The following is a 13,014-nucleotide window of genomic DNA, read 5'->3' on the forward strand; positions in this document are numbered from 1 at the left end:
ATAAGACATTCATACCTACATACGCTCAAAAAACATTACCTCCGTAGTTAGATAAACGATTCCATTAGAAGGTGCAGGGGGCCTACCACCATCTTTTAAAAACCATCATAGTTCAGGAAAGTTTTATTTCCTCCTTAAAATAGTAAAATATCCCGTCATACACAGTTGAACAAACTTAAACCCTTATTAATTTTTCGCTTATCCATTGTATAAAACCAACTGAAATTGTCATATTTCGCTTAAAAAGTTAAATTTCCTGCAAAAAAAGTAAAAGTATGTTTAAAATAATATCGTTTTAAGAGATGGTAGTAACCCTTAGGACTTTAATTTCCAGAATCGTGTTCAAAGAAGTTGTATGAAAGTTTAGTTTACATGTCGTAACTACAACTAAAGGTTAATAAGCTCACTTTTAATTCCAATATAGACAAAAAGGTACACATACAATAGAATGAAAGAGAAAATGGCAATCATTCATTTAGTTCGAACAAAACATTCACTTGTGTTTGCATTGTCGTGTTGTGAACACAATAACATGTGTAAAGCTGTAAGTAGTTAAGTACTTAAGGGCTTTGTTAGATAGACAGCGAAGCGAACGCCTAGCGAGCCGTTTTTGTAACATATCTATCAAGTAACTTTTTTTATAATATAGGAGTAGCAGACTAGCATGCAGTCCACGTGATGGTAAGTGGCTAAAACCGCCCATGGACATCTGTAATCAACCCCAGATAGGATAAGATATTCCTACCCCAAGGCAGCCGTAGACGCGCCGCCACCCCTGAATACTAAGCTGGAACGCCTCGGAAAAGTATGTCTCCCTTACCGCATCCTTCAAACCAGAACACAGCAGCGCTTAAGACTGCTGTTATAAGGCAGACATAGGTGTAGCGGTGGTGCCGGAGTCGAACCACAAAGGGTTCTACCACCTTCAAAGCTAGTTAACTTGCCTTATTAGTTCGTAGGTATACGAAATTAATAAATAAGCTTTGTACACTCACAGCCTCACACAGGATGCTCTGTGTCGTTGGTGCCATGGACACACACAAAGACGAATACACAAACACCGAGACCAGAAATTTAAATTTAAAATTAACATATCTGCCTGGCCGGGGATCGAATCCGCAACCCTCTGTGCATCAAACCGGTTAGCTGGTTGGTTACCGCTCCACCACACGGGTCGTCAATGTATCAATGTGTACGAGGATCAAATCTCGCAATTGAATTTTAAACCAGTTTACCCAAACTGATTGAGCTGCATGAAAATGCATGATTAGCTTAACGGCTATATAATGTGCCGGACGTCCCGAAATAGTGGACTAATTATTTTTATGTACCTTCATGATATAGGTAACCCATAGATAAGTAAGGATAACTCACTCTTAACAAGAAAATGTACCCAGTTTTGAGAATTGAAATAGTTGCGTAAAAAAGATTTGCCACGTCTCCGTGCTAAAATGACCCTAAAATATTTGAAATAATTATTTATTTATTATGTAAATTACGGAGTATGTATTAGTTATTTATTCGTAAATTTTCTCTAAAAAAATTTTTTATTTGTCAAGAATTCTAAAAAATAACTTACTAATAAGCCGTTTGTGGCTTCATTCAATTTCAAGGCGGCGAAGTATCTTTACTAATCTGTGGGGTAACCAATGAAAGGGTTGCTGCTACAACAGTATAACTGCTAGAATTTACGGAAATAAAAAATACAGAAAATAATTTGCAATAATTTATATTTTGTAGTAGGTATTAGTAACACAGAATAGTATAGTAACACAGTAGCATGCTGATGATACATTAATACATTATTTATTCTTCACATGAGTATTTACTTACAATCTTAGTAAGAAAAAAATGACATACAACTAACAATTGGTAACTTAACAATATTAGGTACATGTCCCCAAAGATCACAACACGGTTTATAGTCCGGATAAAACTGTTAGTCCGCTCTGAATATAGAAATGAGTCGCGTCGCCATAGCAAGTTGTATGACTACACCTGCTCGCAACAACTTCAGAGCGGACTAGCAGTTTGGCGTGGACTATACTCACAAACTACGTGTTTTCCAACTTAACATCCATTTTATCTTTGTGGGTCGTTGCAACGTGTTCTTCCAACGGTTTCTTTCCATGGAATGTCCTTTCACAGTAACCACATTTATGTGCCCGTTTCCCAGTATGCACGCTTTGATGCCGTTTCAACGACGGCGAATTAGTAAAGCACTTATCACACTCCCTGCATTTGAAGGGCATGTACCCCGTGTGATTCCGCTTATGAACTTTCAACTGCCCTTTGCTTTTGTATTTAACACCGCACACATCACACACGTGTGGTCTTTCCCCACTGTGCCAGAACATATGAGCTCGCAACGCGCTTTCCAAACGATAACTCTTTCCACAATGAACGCATGTAAAGGGTTTTTCTGATTTAACCCCTCGTATATGATCCTTATAAGTTACTTGTGATTTGAAAATCTTGTCACAGTGCGAGCACTTTATTGATTCTGAAGAGTGAACTGTTGTTAGATGAGTCTGAAAATGTTAATTGAGGTTATCAAAACATTTAAATTTTTAAAATCATACTCTAACTCCGGATTTTGAAAATGAAGGTCTATATTCTACAGAATACATGTTTTCATTGTAAAATACACACAAAAATGTGTTAATAAAATACGTGATATTTTTCGGTAAACACAAAAGAATATAATTTTTCAATGCAAACCAAAAAGAAAATTAAACAGCGGACAAATTACATAGTAGCGTAAATAATATTACCTTAAGTCCAAATTTTCTTTTAAAACTTTTTCCGCATTCTTCACACATATAATTCCTCGTATCTCCATGATCCACTAGATGTCCTTCAATTTGATTTCTATATAAAAACCTGAAATATGGAAACATTGTGAGTACCTAATTGTATTGCGTTTTTTTCATTATGTGATTGATTCAGACATTTTCGGTTATTTTTCTTAATATTTTTTCGTGTTAAAATGAAGAAGATATAAGAATTGAGGAGAAATAGTAGGTAAATTACTTCTGCCTCATAACAGTAGTGTTAAGCGTACAGTGATCTGGTTTGAAGGATGTGGTAAGGGAGACATACTTTTCCAAGGCGTTCCAGCTTAGTCCTCAGGGGTAGCGGCGCATTTGTGGCCGACCTCAGATAGGAATCTAATCATATCAGGAGTTGATTTCAAATGACCATGGGCTGTCCACTTACCATCAGGTGGACCGCATGCTCGTCTGCTACTTCTATCCAATTATAAAATAAACCTATGAAACTTACTTCTTACCACAATGGTCGCATATAAACCTCTCTAAGCGATGCAATCGCTCATGCTTCTTCCACGTACTGAAAATCTTGAAAGTTCTGCGACACTGTGAACAGAATCCGCCGGGTTTTTGCAAATGGACCGATCTGTAGTGAAACTCGAGGGAATGGCTCGATGCACACTTCTTTTCACATATGTGGCAAAAGTAAAACTTTACAGTTTCACCGTTAGGATGGTGTGTGTACCTAAAAACGGCTAATATTAGCAACTGGAATATGTTTCAAAACACGCATTCCTTCAAAACTATGCATATGTTTGCTTATCTAAACAAATAAATAAAATTCAAGCTGTTTAAAAAAAAAAAGTGTTTATTTAATATTGTATATAAAATTTGTGTCTGTCCGTCTGTTTGTTCCTACTAATCTCCGAAACGGCTGGATCGATTTTATCGAAATTTTAATTGCTCTTACATGCTGTTATAAGAAGTACTTTAGGCTACTATTGTTTAAGAAAAATAATAAGGGTTCCGCGAAAAATAAATGCCATAAAACCACCAGATTGTCAACAATATTGAAACTCGTACCAAATATTATAAAAAATTAACAAAAATACTGTACCGATGCGTAAACAAATCAGCAGAATCTTGACCTGTAAAATCGCAAATATTACATTTTGAGTTATTGTTCGACCAATGTTCACCTAAGTGCTCTTTAATTTCCACACTACTTGTAGATGTATAGTTGCAAAGACCTAAAAGATAAATTAGTATTAACAATCACGCCCATATAAAGAAAACAAAATTTATAAATGCACTTGCGTCAATTTAATTATATTTTTAGTTTGTAATAAGGTGTACTAGAAGTTGAGGTTAGGTTAAGTTTGGATGACTGCAATGGAAGTCGTTTGAAAGTTAGTAAAAAAATGAGAGACAAAACGAAAGGTCGTTGGGCCAGTATACTTGAAGTTGATCCCCGAAGGTACTATCGCCATATGTAGGAAGGTGGAATGGTGAGGATGTAGGCTGGCTTACATATGAGGTGAAGTGAAGGTGAGGCTTACATTTGAAGGTGGTAGAACCCTTTGTGGCTCGACTCCGGCGGCACCACCGCCACACTTATTTCTACCTAATAACAGCAGTGTTAGGCGCTGCTGTGTTCCGGTTTGAAGGGTGTGGTAAGGGAGACAGACTTTTCCGAGGCGTTCCAGCTTAGTCCTCAGGGGTAGCGGCGCGTCTGTGGCCGACCACAGGTAGGAATATCTAATCCTATCTTGGGTTGACTACAGATGTCCATGGGCGGCGTAAGCCACTTACCATCAGGTGGACTGCATGCTCGTCTGCTACTCTTATATTATTATAAAAATAATTATAGTTCAAAAAACTAAAAAACACGCTTTTATGATAAAATCAACTAAAAAGTAGAAAATAATTTTCAATCTAAGAATCAATTAAGGAACAGTAAATAGTATAATTGTGGAAAAAGTGTGGGGTGCTTTTCGAACCTGATAAATGGAGCACCCCACACTTTTTCCACAATTATACTATTTACTGTTCCTTAATTGATTCTTAGATTGAAAATTATTTTCTACTTTTTAGTTGATTTTATCATAAAAGCGTGTTTTTTAGTTTTTTGAACTATAATTATTTATTAATTTTTAGTATTTCTCGTTATAGCGACCACCATTATTCATCGTTTGCAAAAAAATCAAGTGTCTATCTATTACGATTTAAGAGATAAAGCCCAACGACAGACGAACAGACCGCAGAGGGTTTCGTTTTAACCTTTGAGTACGGAATCCTAAAAATCATTCTACAAGAGAGCATTATAGATATGTTTCAGAACATTTGAGTTATAGGGAAATAACATTATTATTTTCTAAACTAAAAATCACCATATAAAAGTAACGCCTATTGAAACTAAATAGCAATAATTATTATTTGCAATCTAAAGTTGCGATGAACTTTGCTGAAGGTGTTTGAAAAATCTCGCCTCAAAAATCGTTAATCCAGAGGATGTTGATAAGGACAATGGTACAAAACTATTAATGTTTAAAATATTGAATTGTCATCGGTCCTTAATAAGTATGCCAAATTTCGGGTTAATCCGACGTTTTGAAGGGGGTTAAAATCATGTTGAAAGATTCCGTTACATACTAACATACCAACATACCAACATACATACGTCTGAAGCTAATAAAAGCGTGTTAAAAAAGGTGACCTTATTAGTCTTTAAGAATAGCAGAGCATCTGTAAACGGCCTCAGGTAAAACCTCTAATCTATGTAAGTATATATGCAGTTAGTTACACATGTCCATGGGCTTGAGCAACCTCATACCATCAGGTGGATTGCTCGTTTCGTACTTCAATCTTACAGAAAATCACGAAAAGAATCATAACTAATAAAAGCGTGTTAAAAATCCAAGTACTTAACGTATAATTTCAAAGTCTTCGCGGAATTAAAATAGTTTTAACAACATAACGGCTTCCGTTACTCACGAGAAAGTGCTTATTGTAGATATTTTACTATGCATTCGACTCGAAATATATTCATTAAAAAACCGCTTATGGCGAGTACCCCTTACAAAATAAAATTCTGTTATTATTCATGAAAAGCGCGAGAAAGGTCGCTACTAGTAACCGTTGGAGCTGATGAAGATGAGAGCTTTTTACATCCCTTTTTTGATCTTTTATCAACCTTAAATAATGCTGGGGTTGATAAATGAAGGCATTTTTTAAGATTATGTTTTTTATGAAAACATACGGCAAATAAGCATGTAATCTATCTAAACCACAGTCCACCTGATGTTAAGTTGCTATTGACCCATAGCCATCATAATTAACCCCAGATAAGATTAAGAGTAATAGCCAAGGTCGGTCCCAAATGCGTGATGCACCTCTAAGGAAAGTCAGAACGCCTCGAATAAATGTCTTCCTTACCACAGCCTTTAAACCAAAATTCGGCAGAGTTTAACACTGCTATTAGCATATTGGCATATAATTAAGTGTGGTAATTTTTTTTTTTTTTTTTTTATAGTATAAGAGTAGCAGACGAGCATGCAGTCCACCTGATGGTAAGTGGCTACTGCCACCCATGGACATCTGTAATAAACCCCAGATAGGATTAGATATTCCTACCTGAGGTCGGCCACAGATGCGCCGCTACCCCTGAGGACTAAGCTGGAACGCCTCGGAAAAGTCTGTCTCCCTTACCACACCCTTCAAACCGGAACACAGCAGCGCTTAACACTGCTGTTATGAGGTAGAAATAGGTGTGGCGGTGGTGCCGCCGGAGTCGAACCACAAAGGGTTCTACCACCTTTAAATTATTATTAATGGTGACCCTGTATCCAAACTATATAAGGTTGTATCACCTTCCAAAGCCAACCATAAGTAGAATTGGCCTCCTACCAGATGTTGACAATAGACATGTTTTAATACGCCTGAGGACTAAGTTACAACGCCTCTTATAAGTGGCTCCCAGTTTTTAAGCCAGGTCTCAGCAGAACTTATTTATTTATTTAATTTTTGAAACACCTTAAACAAAGGGTTACAAGGACGGACTTAATGCCTAATGGCATTCTCTGCCAGTCAACCATGGGCGATGGCGACAGTATGTGGTAGGCATTTACACAAAAGTAAAATAAACTGAGACATATAATACATACAAATCATACATACATGCATAATACTAATAAATATAAAAATACATATAAAGAATAATCATTATATAAAAAATTAATTGTTATTAACCAGAAATGAGTGCAAAGTAACTCCAGATACTCAAAAATGAACAGTTCTACCATAGTTCAACATACAACATAAAAAGACACTGCCATATTTTTTCAAAACATAAATATTATAAATTAATAATGGTAACTTACCACAAAAATTAACTTTTTGTACTGGTACCGTTGGTGTAGTCACTTCCTTTGGTTTAAGACATTTTATTTTATGAACTTTTTTCTTTACTTTGATATGTTTGTGACTTGTATTTTCTATACGTTTACTTAATTGTTGATTTTCAGCTAAAAGAAAAATAAATATAAAACATAACATTGTTCACTAGCCATGCCAATAAGCTTTAGATATCCTTTAGAACATAATTTTGGAGAATAGTAAATTTTTAATTGTCTGGTTCTATATCAATTCTATATTATTTATTATGTCATCAATAATTTAAAGAAAACTAAACAAAAAAAAACTAACATTTATGTAAAAAATGCAAATACCAGATAAAGGAAAGAATATTATAGATCCCTTACCTTCATCTATATATGTCTCATCTAGCAGATATTCTTCATTAGAAAAATTGTTATTAACAGTTGATATTTCAATCCTCTCTTTTACGATAACATTCTCTGTTTTCACATCATCTATTTTAGAACACTTATCATCAAATTCACACGAGTTATCAATAACATCACATAGTACCTCAATTTTAACATTATATGTAGTAGGATATTTTTCAATGTCACTTAGATTGTCATTTGTTTCCTTGTCTAGTGCTACAGGAAGAAGTTTGTGTATTTCAGTAAATGTTTGTGTACAGTTTTTCTAAAATCAGATTTATATATAAGTTTACATTCTTAGGAGATCATGAGTAATCAATATGGAACTTGGTTTTTTATTATATCTAGGTAGGTATGGTGATGATAAGGGATTATAACTGTCCATGGATATCTGTAATAAGCCCCAAATAAGTTAGATTTTTACGTCAGGTTTGCCACAGACACATTATTACCCCCGAGGAATAATTTGGACCCCGTAGATGACCACACTGTTCAAACCAGGACACTGCTGTTATTAGACTAAAACTGGTGTGGTGGTTTTGCCTCCATAGTTGAACCATAAATGATTCTACTAATTTCAACCCAACTTTTCTAAACTATGCTTTTATGTTTTTATTCTGTTGAAAAATAATATCTAATAGCACCGATCCAGAAGAGTCTGCTCAGGTCTTGTTTTTTGAATCACAGAAAGTGCTGTCAAAGTAAATAAAAAATGTTACCAAATGCTTACCTCATTTTCAACAGTGAAAGATTTCCAAATTTCATTGGCTTCCAAACATTTCCTCTTAAATTTGGCATAGCTTTTAATTTTCAGTGCACACTTTTTACATATGGTTTTAGCTTTGTCTTGTGGTAGGATCTAAAACAATTATATCACAAAGTTGTTGAATATAATATTATGTTTCATTTTGTCATTTGGATACATTGCTCAGTTTTTAAGTGGCAATGCTGGGCACAGGTCCTACCCCACTGGGCTGGACAATTTTTGGAGCTAAACAGGATATATAAAAGTGTATTTAAATATAAGATGTACTTTAATTCAATATGTAATTTACATTAAAGGTTTTGTTATTAAATTTAAATGTGTTTTTATTTACGACATAATAAGTATAACAGTCGCTGTTGAAAGAAACATACTGAACACAAAAATAAACAAGACAAGTTATCATATCTTTAATCTTGAATGTTTTAGATAATAGGGGCAATATTAAGACTAGAAGAAAAACATAGTACTATAAGTAATGTAATAAAAATTTCGAAAAGTCATTTACTTACAGATAAATCGGTGCAATATTCAAATAACTTTAACAGTTCACTATTTTGATCTAGTAAAACACCATTTTCACAAACTGTTTTGAGACAAACACGACAAGAATGTATATTTATTAAAGATAAATTCACACCACGAAACATTTTAGAACAAATTAACTTTATATCATTATTAAAACATTGATTATTATTTAGAAACAAGTAATAAAATATGTTTTCGTTCACAACAATAGTGAACTTTGTACGTACTGCAAGTTGTCAATGTCATGTCATAAATGTCATCTCAAAAGTATTTTGCAACGGATTCTAGCTTTTTGAGCGCTCTACGGCGAAAAAAATTTTATTGTGTTCCACTTAACTATTAATATGGTAACGAATACAATGTGTGAAATTAAATTAAAAACTATAAAAATGAAAAATGTGAAATAAATTTTGTTTTCGGTAATTAAGAATAAATAAATAATCTTTAAGTAGATACCTATATCGTAACATTACTTCTCCTTACATGTGATTTTTATCATGAACTTTAGTTAAGCACTGGATTTTATTGAATGTCTTATCTTCTACGCTCTTTATCTACAAACCGTAGGTAGATATTATGTTGCCTCATAATAAAAGGGCCATAAACTTCAGCATTCATCATTCTCATAAAATATTACAACAGGGACCATCAGAGTGTTCAGTTGTGTGAATTCAACGCACGTAGCTTTCAGTTATCAGGTATGCGTACTTGATGAGTAGGTTTATAGCACGATACTGCTTTTGATGTTAAGAATGCTATGTAGATATAAGTTAAAATAAGAATAGGGCTACGGTGTTCCCTGCCTGTCGTAAGAGGCGACTAAAAGGGGGCTTCCGGGGTTGCGGGCGGCAAGAGTGGGAGCTCGAACCGTCCAGTATGCTACCCCGGGAAGGACGGCGTAATGTGTGGTCGCATACCGTCGTAATCACCAGATGTTGCGGGAGGAGCGAACGCTCCCCTAGGGCAGAGCCCGATTCGGGCATCGCGCTTGGAGGACTCCGGTTGTGTTCCGTTGGAGATCCCGGAGTTCTCCAACAAGCGCGCGAGGACGGCCACCGGGGGGGGGGGGGGGGGGTTTAGTGCGGTAAAAATCCCACATAACCCGACGTCGCACCCGTCGTCCCATGTCGTCGGGTACTTTTTGAAGGTTTCCCCCTCGAAAAAAAAAAAAAGTTATAAGTTTAAAAACATACGGTAATAGGTAATAATACGTATACGTAATAATTAACGCCGGATAGTAGTGCCTAACTATCTACTCAATCTTAATCAATTTTTACCCACCCAGAGCAAACTTATATGATAAATTCTAAAATTTTGATGTTTCCAATCTCTCGGGAGTCCCAGACAGCCAACTTAAAAATAATGTAAGAATTAATGTAAGCGAGAATTAAATATTTATATGCCGACCATGTCCTTATTTGAAAGCATAGGTAGATATTTCTTTTTCGATTATAATTCTAATTTTATATTTTTTTCTTTCATAGTTTCAATTCTCACTTCACGTAGGTGTTCTCACAAGAAACATTATTACCTACTGGTAACATAAGATGGTTATTGAAATATTATTTCAGTATAATGTGAGTACTTACTCATACGTAGGTCCCACCTACACGAAAATGGCTGGAAACATTTGTTTACTTTAATTAATTACATAAAGTTGTCTAGCTGCAACCTACGCGATCTTAGCAATTTACATTTCAGTGGGATGTGAAGAAGTTATAGCAGTATGTTAACATACATATTTTAAAGTTACAAACTGGAATATTCGCTTTAAAATCACTCAATCAAGAGAACAAACCTTGGGCGTATAACTATATGGGATGTTGGGCAGTCCAGCGCCCCTAGCGGACTGTATCAGAACTGATTGGAAATGTATGGGAAATACGTAAACAAATACAAAAACAGTTATTTTAACTTAACTAAGGGTACAGAATCGGCTATACGCCCGTCGCAACGTAAAAACTCGCCGCGTTTTTTGGCATTTATTTTTTGTAAAATGGTTTCCTCACCCCACTACAGTAGCAGTATATTTTGCTGTGCGTTGCGAATCCGCTATTATGCGTTTTTCAACAGATCGTGACGGACATTACCAATCTCATGCTTTTTGATTAAATTGTACAGAATAGATATTAGAGGTGATATAACTGGTGGTAGAATGACGATACTGCGAATGAATGTAGCGGGGAAGTGACATAATCTTTGATACTATCCATGTATCGTAACCGATACGCGTGTGGCGATTTATCGATATCGTGCCAGTTAATGAAATAGCGTGATGATAATATCATTGCTTCACAGCATAATATTGATGCCCAATATCGGTGAGTTTTTACCTATCTGCGACGATATTACTTTGTCGTATGGACCAATGAAAACACTCTAAACGTACAAAGTCCAGCGCAATTTTTCATAAAGTTCTTTGAGACTTTACTTCGCACAAGTTCAGTAACCTCGTAGCAAACCTGAAAGGACCAGGAAATTCTGTTCCGAATGAAAATAAAAACAAAATGGCGTGTTCAGCACACGTCAAGGCATTCAGTGGGATTCAATTTAAAGTTTATGTTCCGGAAGTTAAAGTTACAGAATTTATGTTTAACGGTTTATGTGACATATTTGTCGACAAGGAAATGATGGTAATAAGGTTTCACAGTAAAATTTGTAATTAAAATAAATAAAGTAATTATGTTGATGCCTTTAAATATGGTCATTTCTCTCATTTCACACATTTTTATCATGGCTAGGGTCAACTTTCGATGCCATGGTAATCTATACAAAATTACAAACATACCTAAATATTTTATTGAAACTTTCGCTTGATCTTTAAACCAAATTTTCGTTTATCCTAATCCCACTCGGGAGGTAAATTGCTGTTTTTGACCTCATGTCATAATTATTTACTAACCTAATTTAATTTCCCTTCGTTGTTGTTTGTTGCAGTGGCAGCGGTAGAGATTTGTAGATTCAGGACTTCACTTTGTTCTTATTCAAGCCGAACGCTTTTCCATTTGATAGCTAAAAACGTCGTGGGTCGGTGAAAATAGTTTCTTCTATTTTTGAAATTTGCCCCTAAAAGGTCACGGATAAACTTAAGTACATCGGTTTAGATTTTGTTGAGCCTTTGGTTCATCTATTTCTAAAATTATGCTACCACCTTAAAGGTCACGGATAGACTTAGGTTAGATTTTACATTTTAAGGCTGGCTGGGTTTGATCTTTTACTACCTCTTAGGGTTGCAACTAAAGTGTTTGAATTTGACTGTTACCGGTTATCATAAGCTTCAATAACGGAAGATTAATTTAACATAACTTTCTTACCTGCCCACCCATTAGGTAGGTACAGGTACATTAAGTTAAGATTATTGACACTTCACGATTAACCGTCGTAGAGTCAACTTACCCTGATGATGCTCCTTTTTGGAGCGAAACAGGTGTTGGTGGTGGTATGTATAGTGATGTATATTTTTAATTTTTTGCATCTGCACGCATCATTTGTGGGAGTGAAGGTGGTACATACTGTATGGTTTAAAAATATTTACCATCATACATATTTGTAGCGGATTGTTGCGAAGTAGTTTTAATCTTAACTTAATACCATGGATTTCCGCAAAGAAACGCCTGATACAATTAACTACAGGTACATTATTAGATATGTATATTTACATGCAAATGTTATACGTTTTCTAAATGCAAATTATATTTTCTTCGACTCCATAGCTTTATTCATGTGGAAAATTTACCAGCCTATGAAGTTATTGAAGAAGCCTATCAAATGACAATGTAATCATGCGTCCCGCGTTCCTACTTTATTTTGTAATCTGTACGCGTTCGCGGCTCTTCCCAAATACTTGTGGATTTTGACGACCTACTTTGTGTTTCCTTGACAAATAACATTACATAAATATATAGCATATATTGTTATTAGTTCATATGAGTGTTCTTAAGAAATTAAAATGACTGAGATGAAAAATAATTTGGGGAAGTTAGGCTTTAGTTCACCGTGCTGGCAAAATGCGAATTGATAGGCTTCGTAAACCTTTAAGAAATTTTTTTGCGGAATTCTCATGTATGTAGGTTTCCTCATTATGTTTTTAAGCTATTGCATAGCTTTTATCGCGGGCTTTGAGCGCGGCGACCGAATCGAGAAATTCCGTAACGAAAATAAGTAA

General features: G+C 35.3%; 1 protein-coding gene across 1 annotated transcript; it reads right to left on the reverse strand.

Moving 5' to 3' along the window:
• Positions 1 to 1,763: 1,763 nt before the first annotated feature.
• On the reverse strand, positions 1,764 to 9,070 carry LOC140749748 (uncharacterized). Its single transcript, XM_073082901.1, has 8 exons — positions 8,834 to 9,070; positions 8,289 to 8,417; positions 7,532 to 7,823; positions 7,151 to 7,294; positions 3,889 to 4,021; positions 3,286 to 3,516; positions 2,775 to 2,883; positions 1,764 to 2,531 (listed from the first exon to the last, which is right to left on the reverse strand). Exons 1-8 carry the CDS (start codon positions 8,969 to 8,971, stop codon positions 2,055 to 2,057), a joined length of 1,653 nt encoding a protein of 550 aa, XP_072939002.1. The 5' UTR covers positions 8,972 to 9,070; the 3' UTR covers positions 1,764 to 2,054.
• Between the last annotated feature and the right edge of the window lie 3,944 nt (positions 9,071 to 13,014).

Source organism: Epargyreus clarus, unplaced genomic scaffold, assembly GCF_041222505.1.
Source record: "Epargyreus clarus isolate Ecla_fem2 unplaced genomic scaffold, WU_Ecla_fem_2.2 ptg000018l, whole genome shotgun sequence".
Classification (NCBI taxonomy): domain Eukaryota; kingdom Metazoa; phylum Arthropoda; class Insecta; order Lepidoptera; family Hesperiidae; genus Epargyreus; species Epargyreus clarus.

Coding starts and splice junctions, on each gene's coding strand:
- LOC140749748 (XM_073082901.1), bottom strand. CDS start 8,971: ATGTTTCGTGGTGTGAATTTATCTTTAATAAATATACATTCTTGTCGT. Junction 4,022..7,150: donor ACAAAAAGTTAATTTTTGTG/GTAAGTTACCAT, acceptor TTTATCTTTTAG/GTCTTTGCAACTATACATCT. Junction 2,532..2,774: donor AAAGAAAATTTGGACTTAAG/GTAATATTATTT, acceptor TAACATTTTCAG/ACTCATCTAACAACAGTTCA.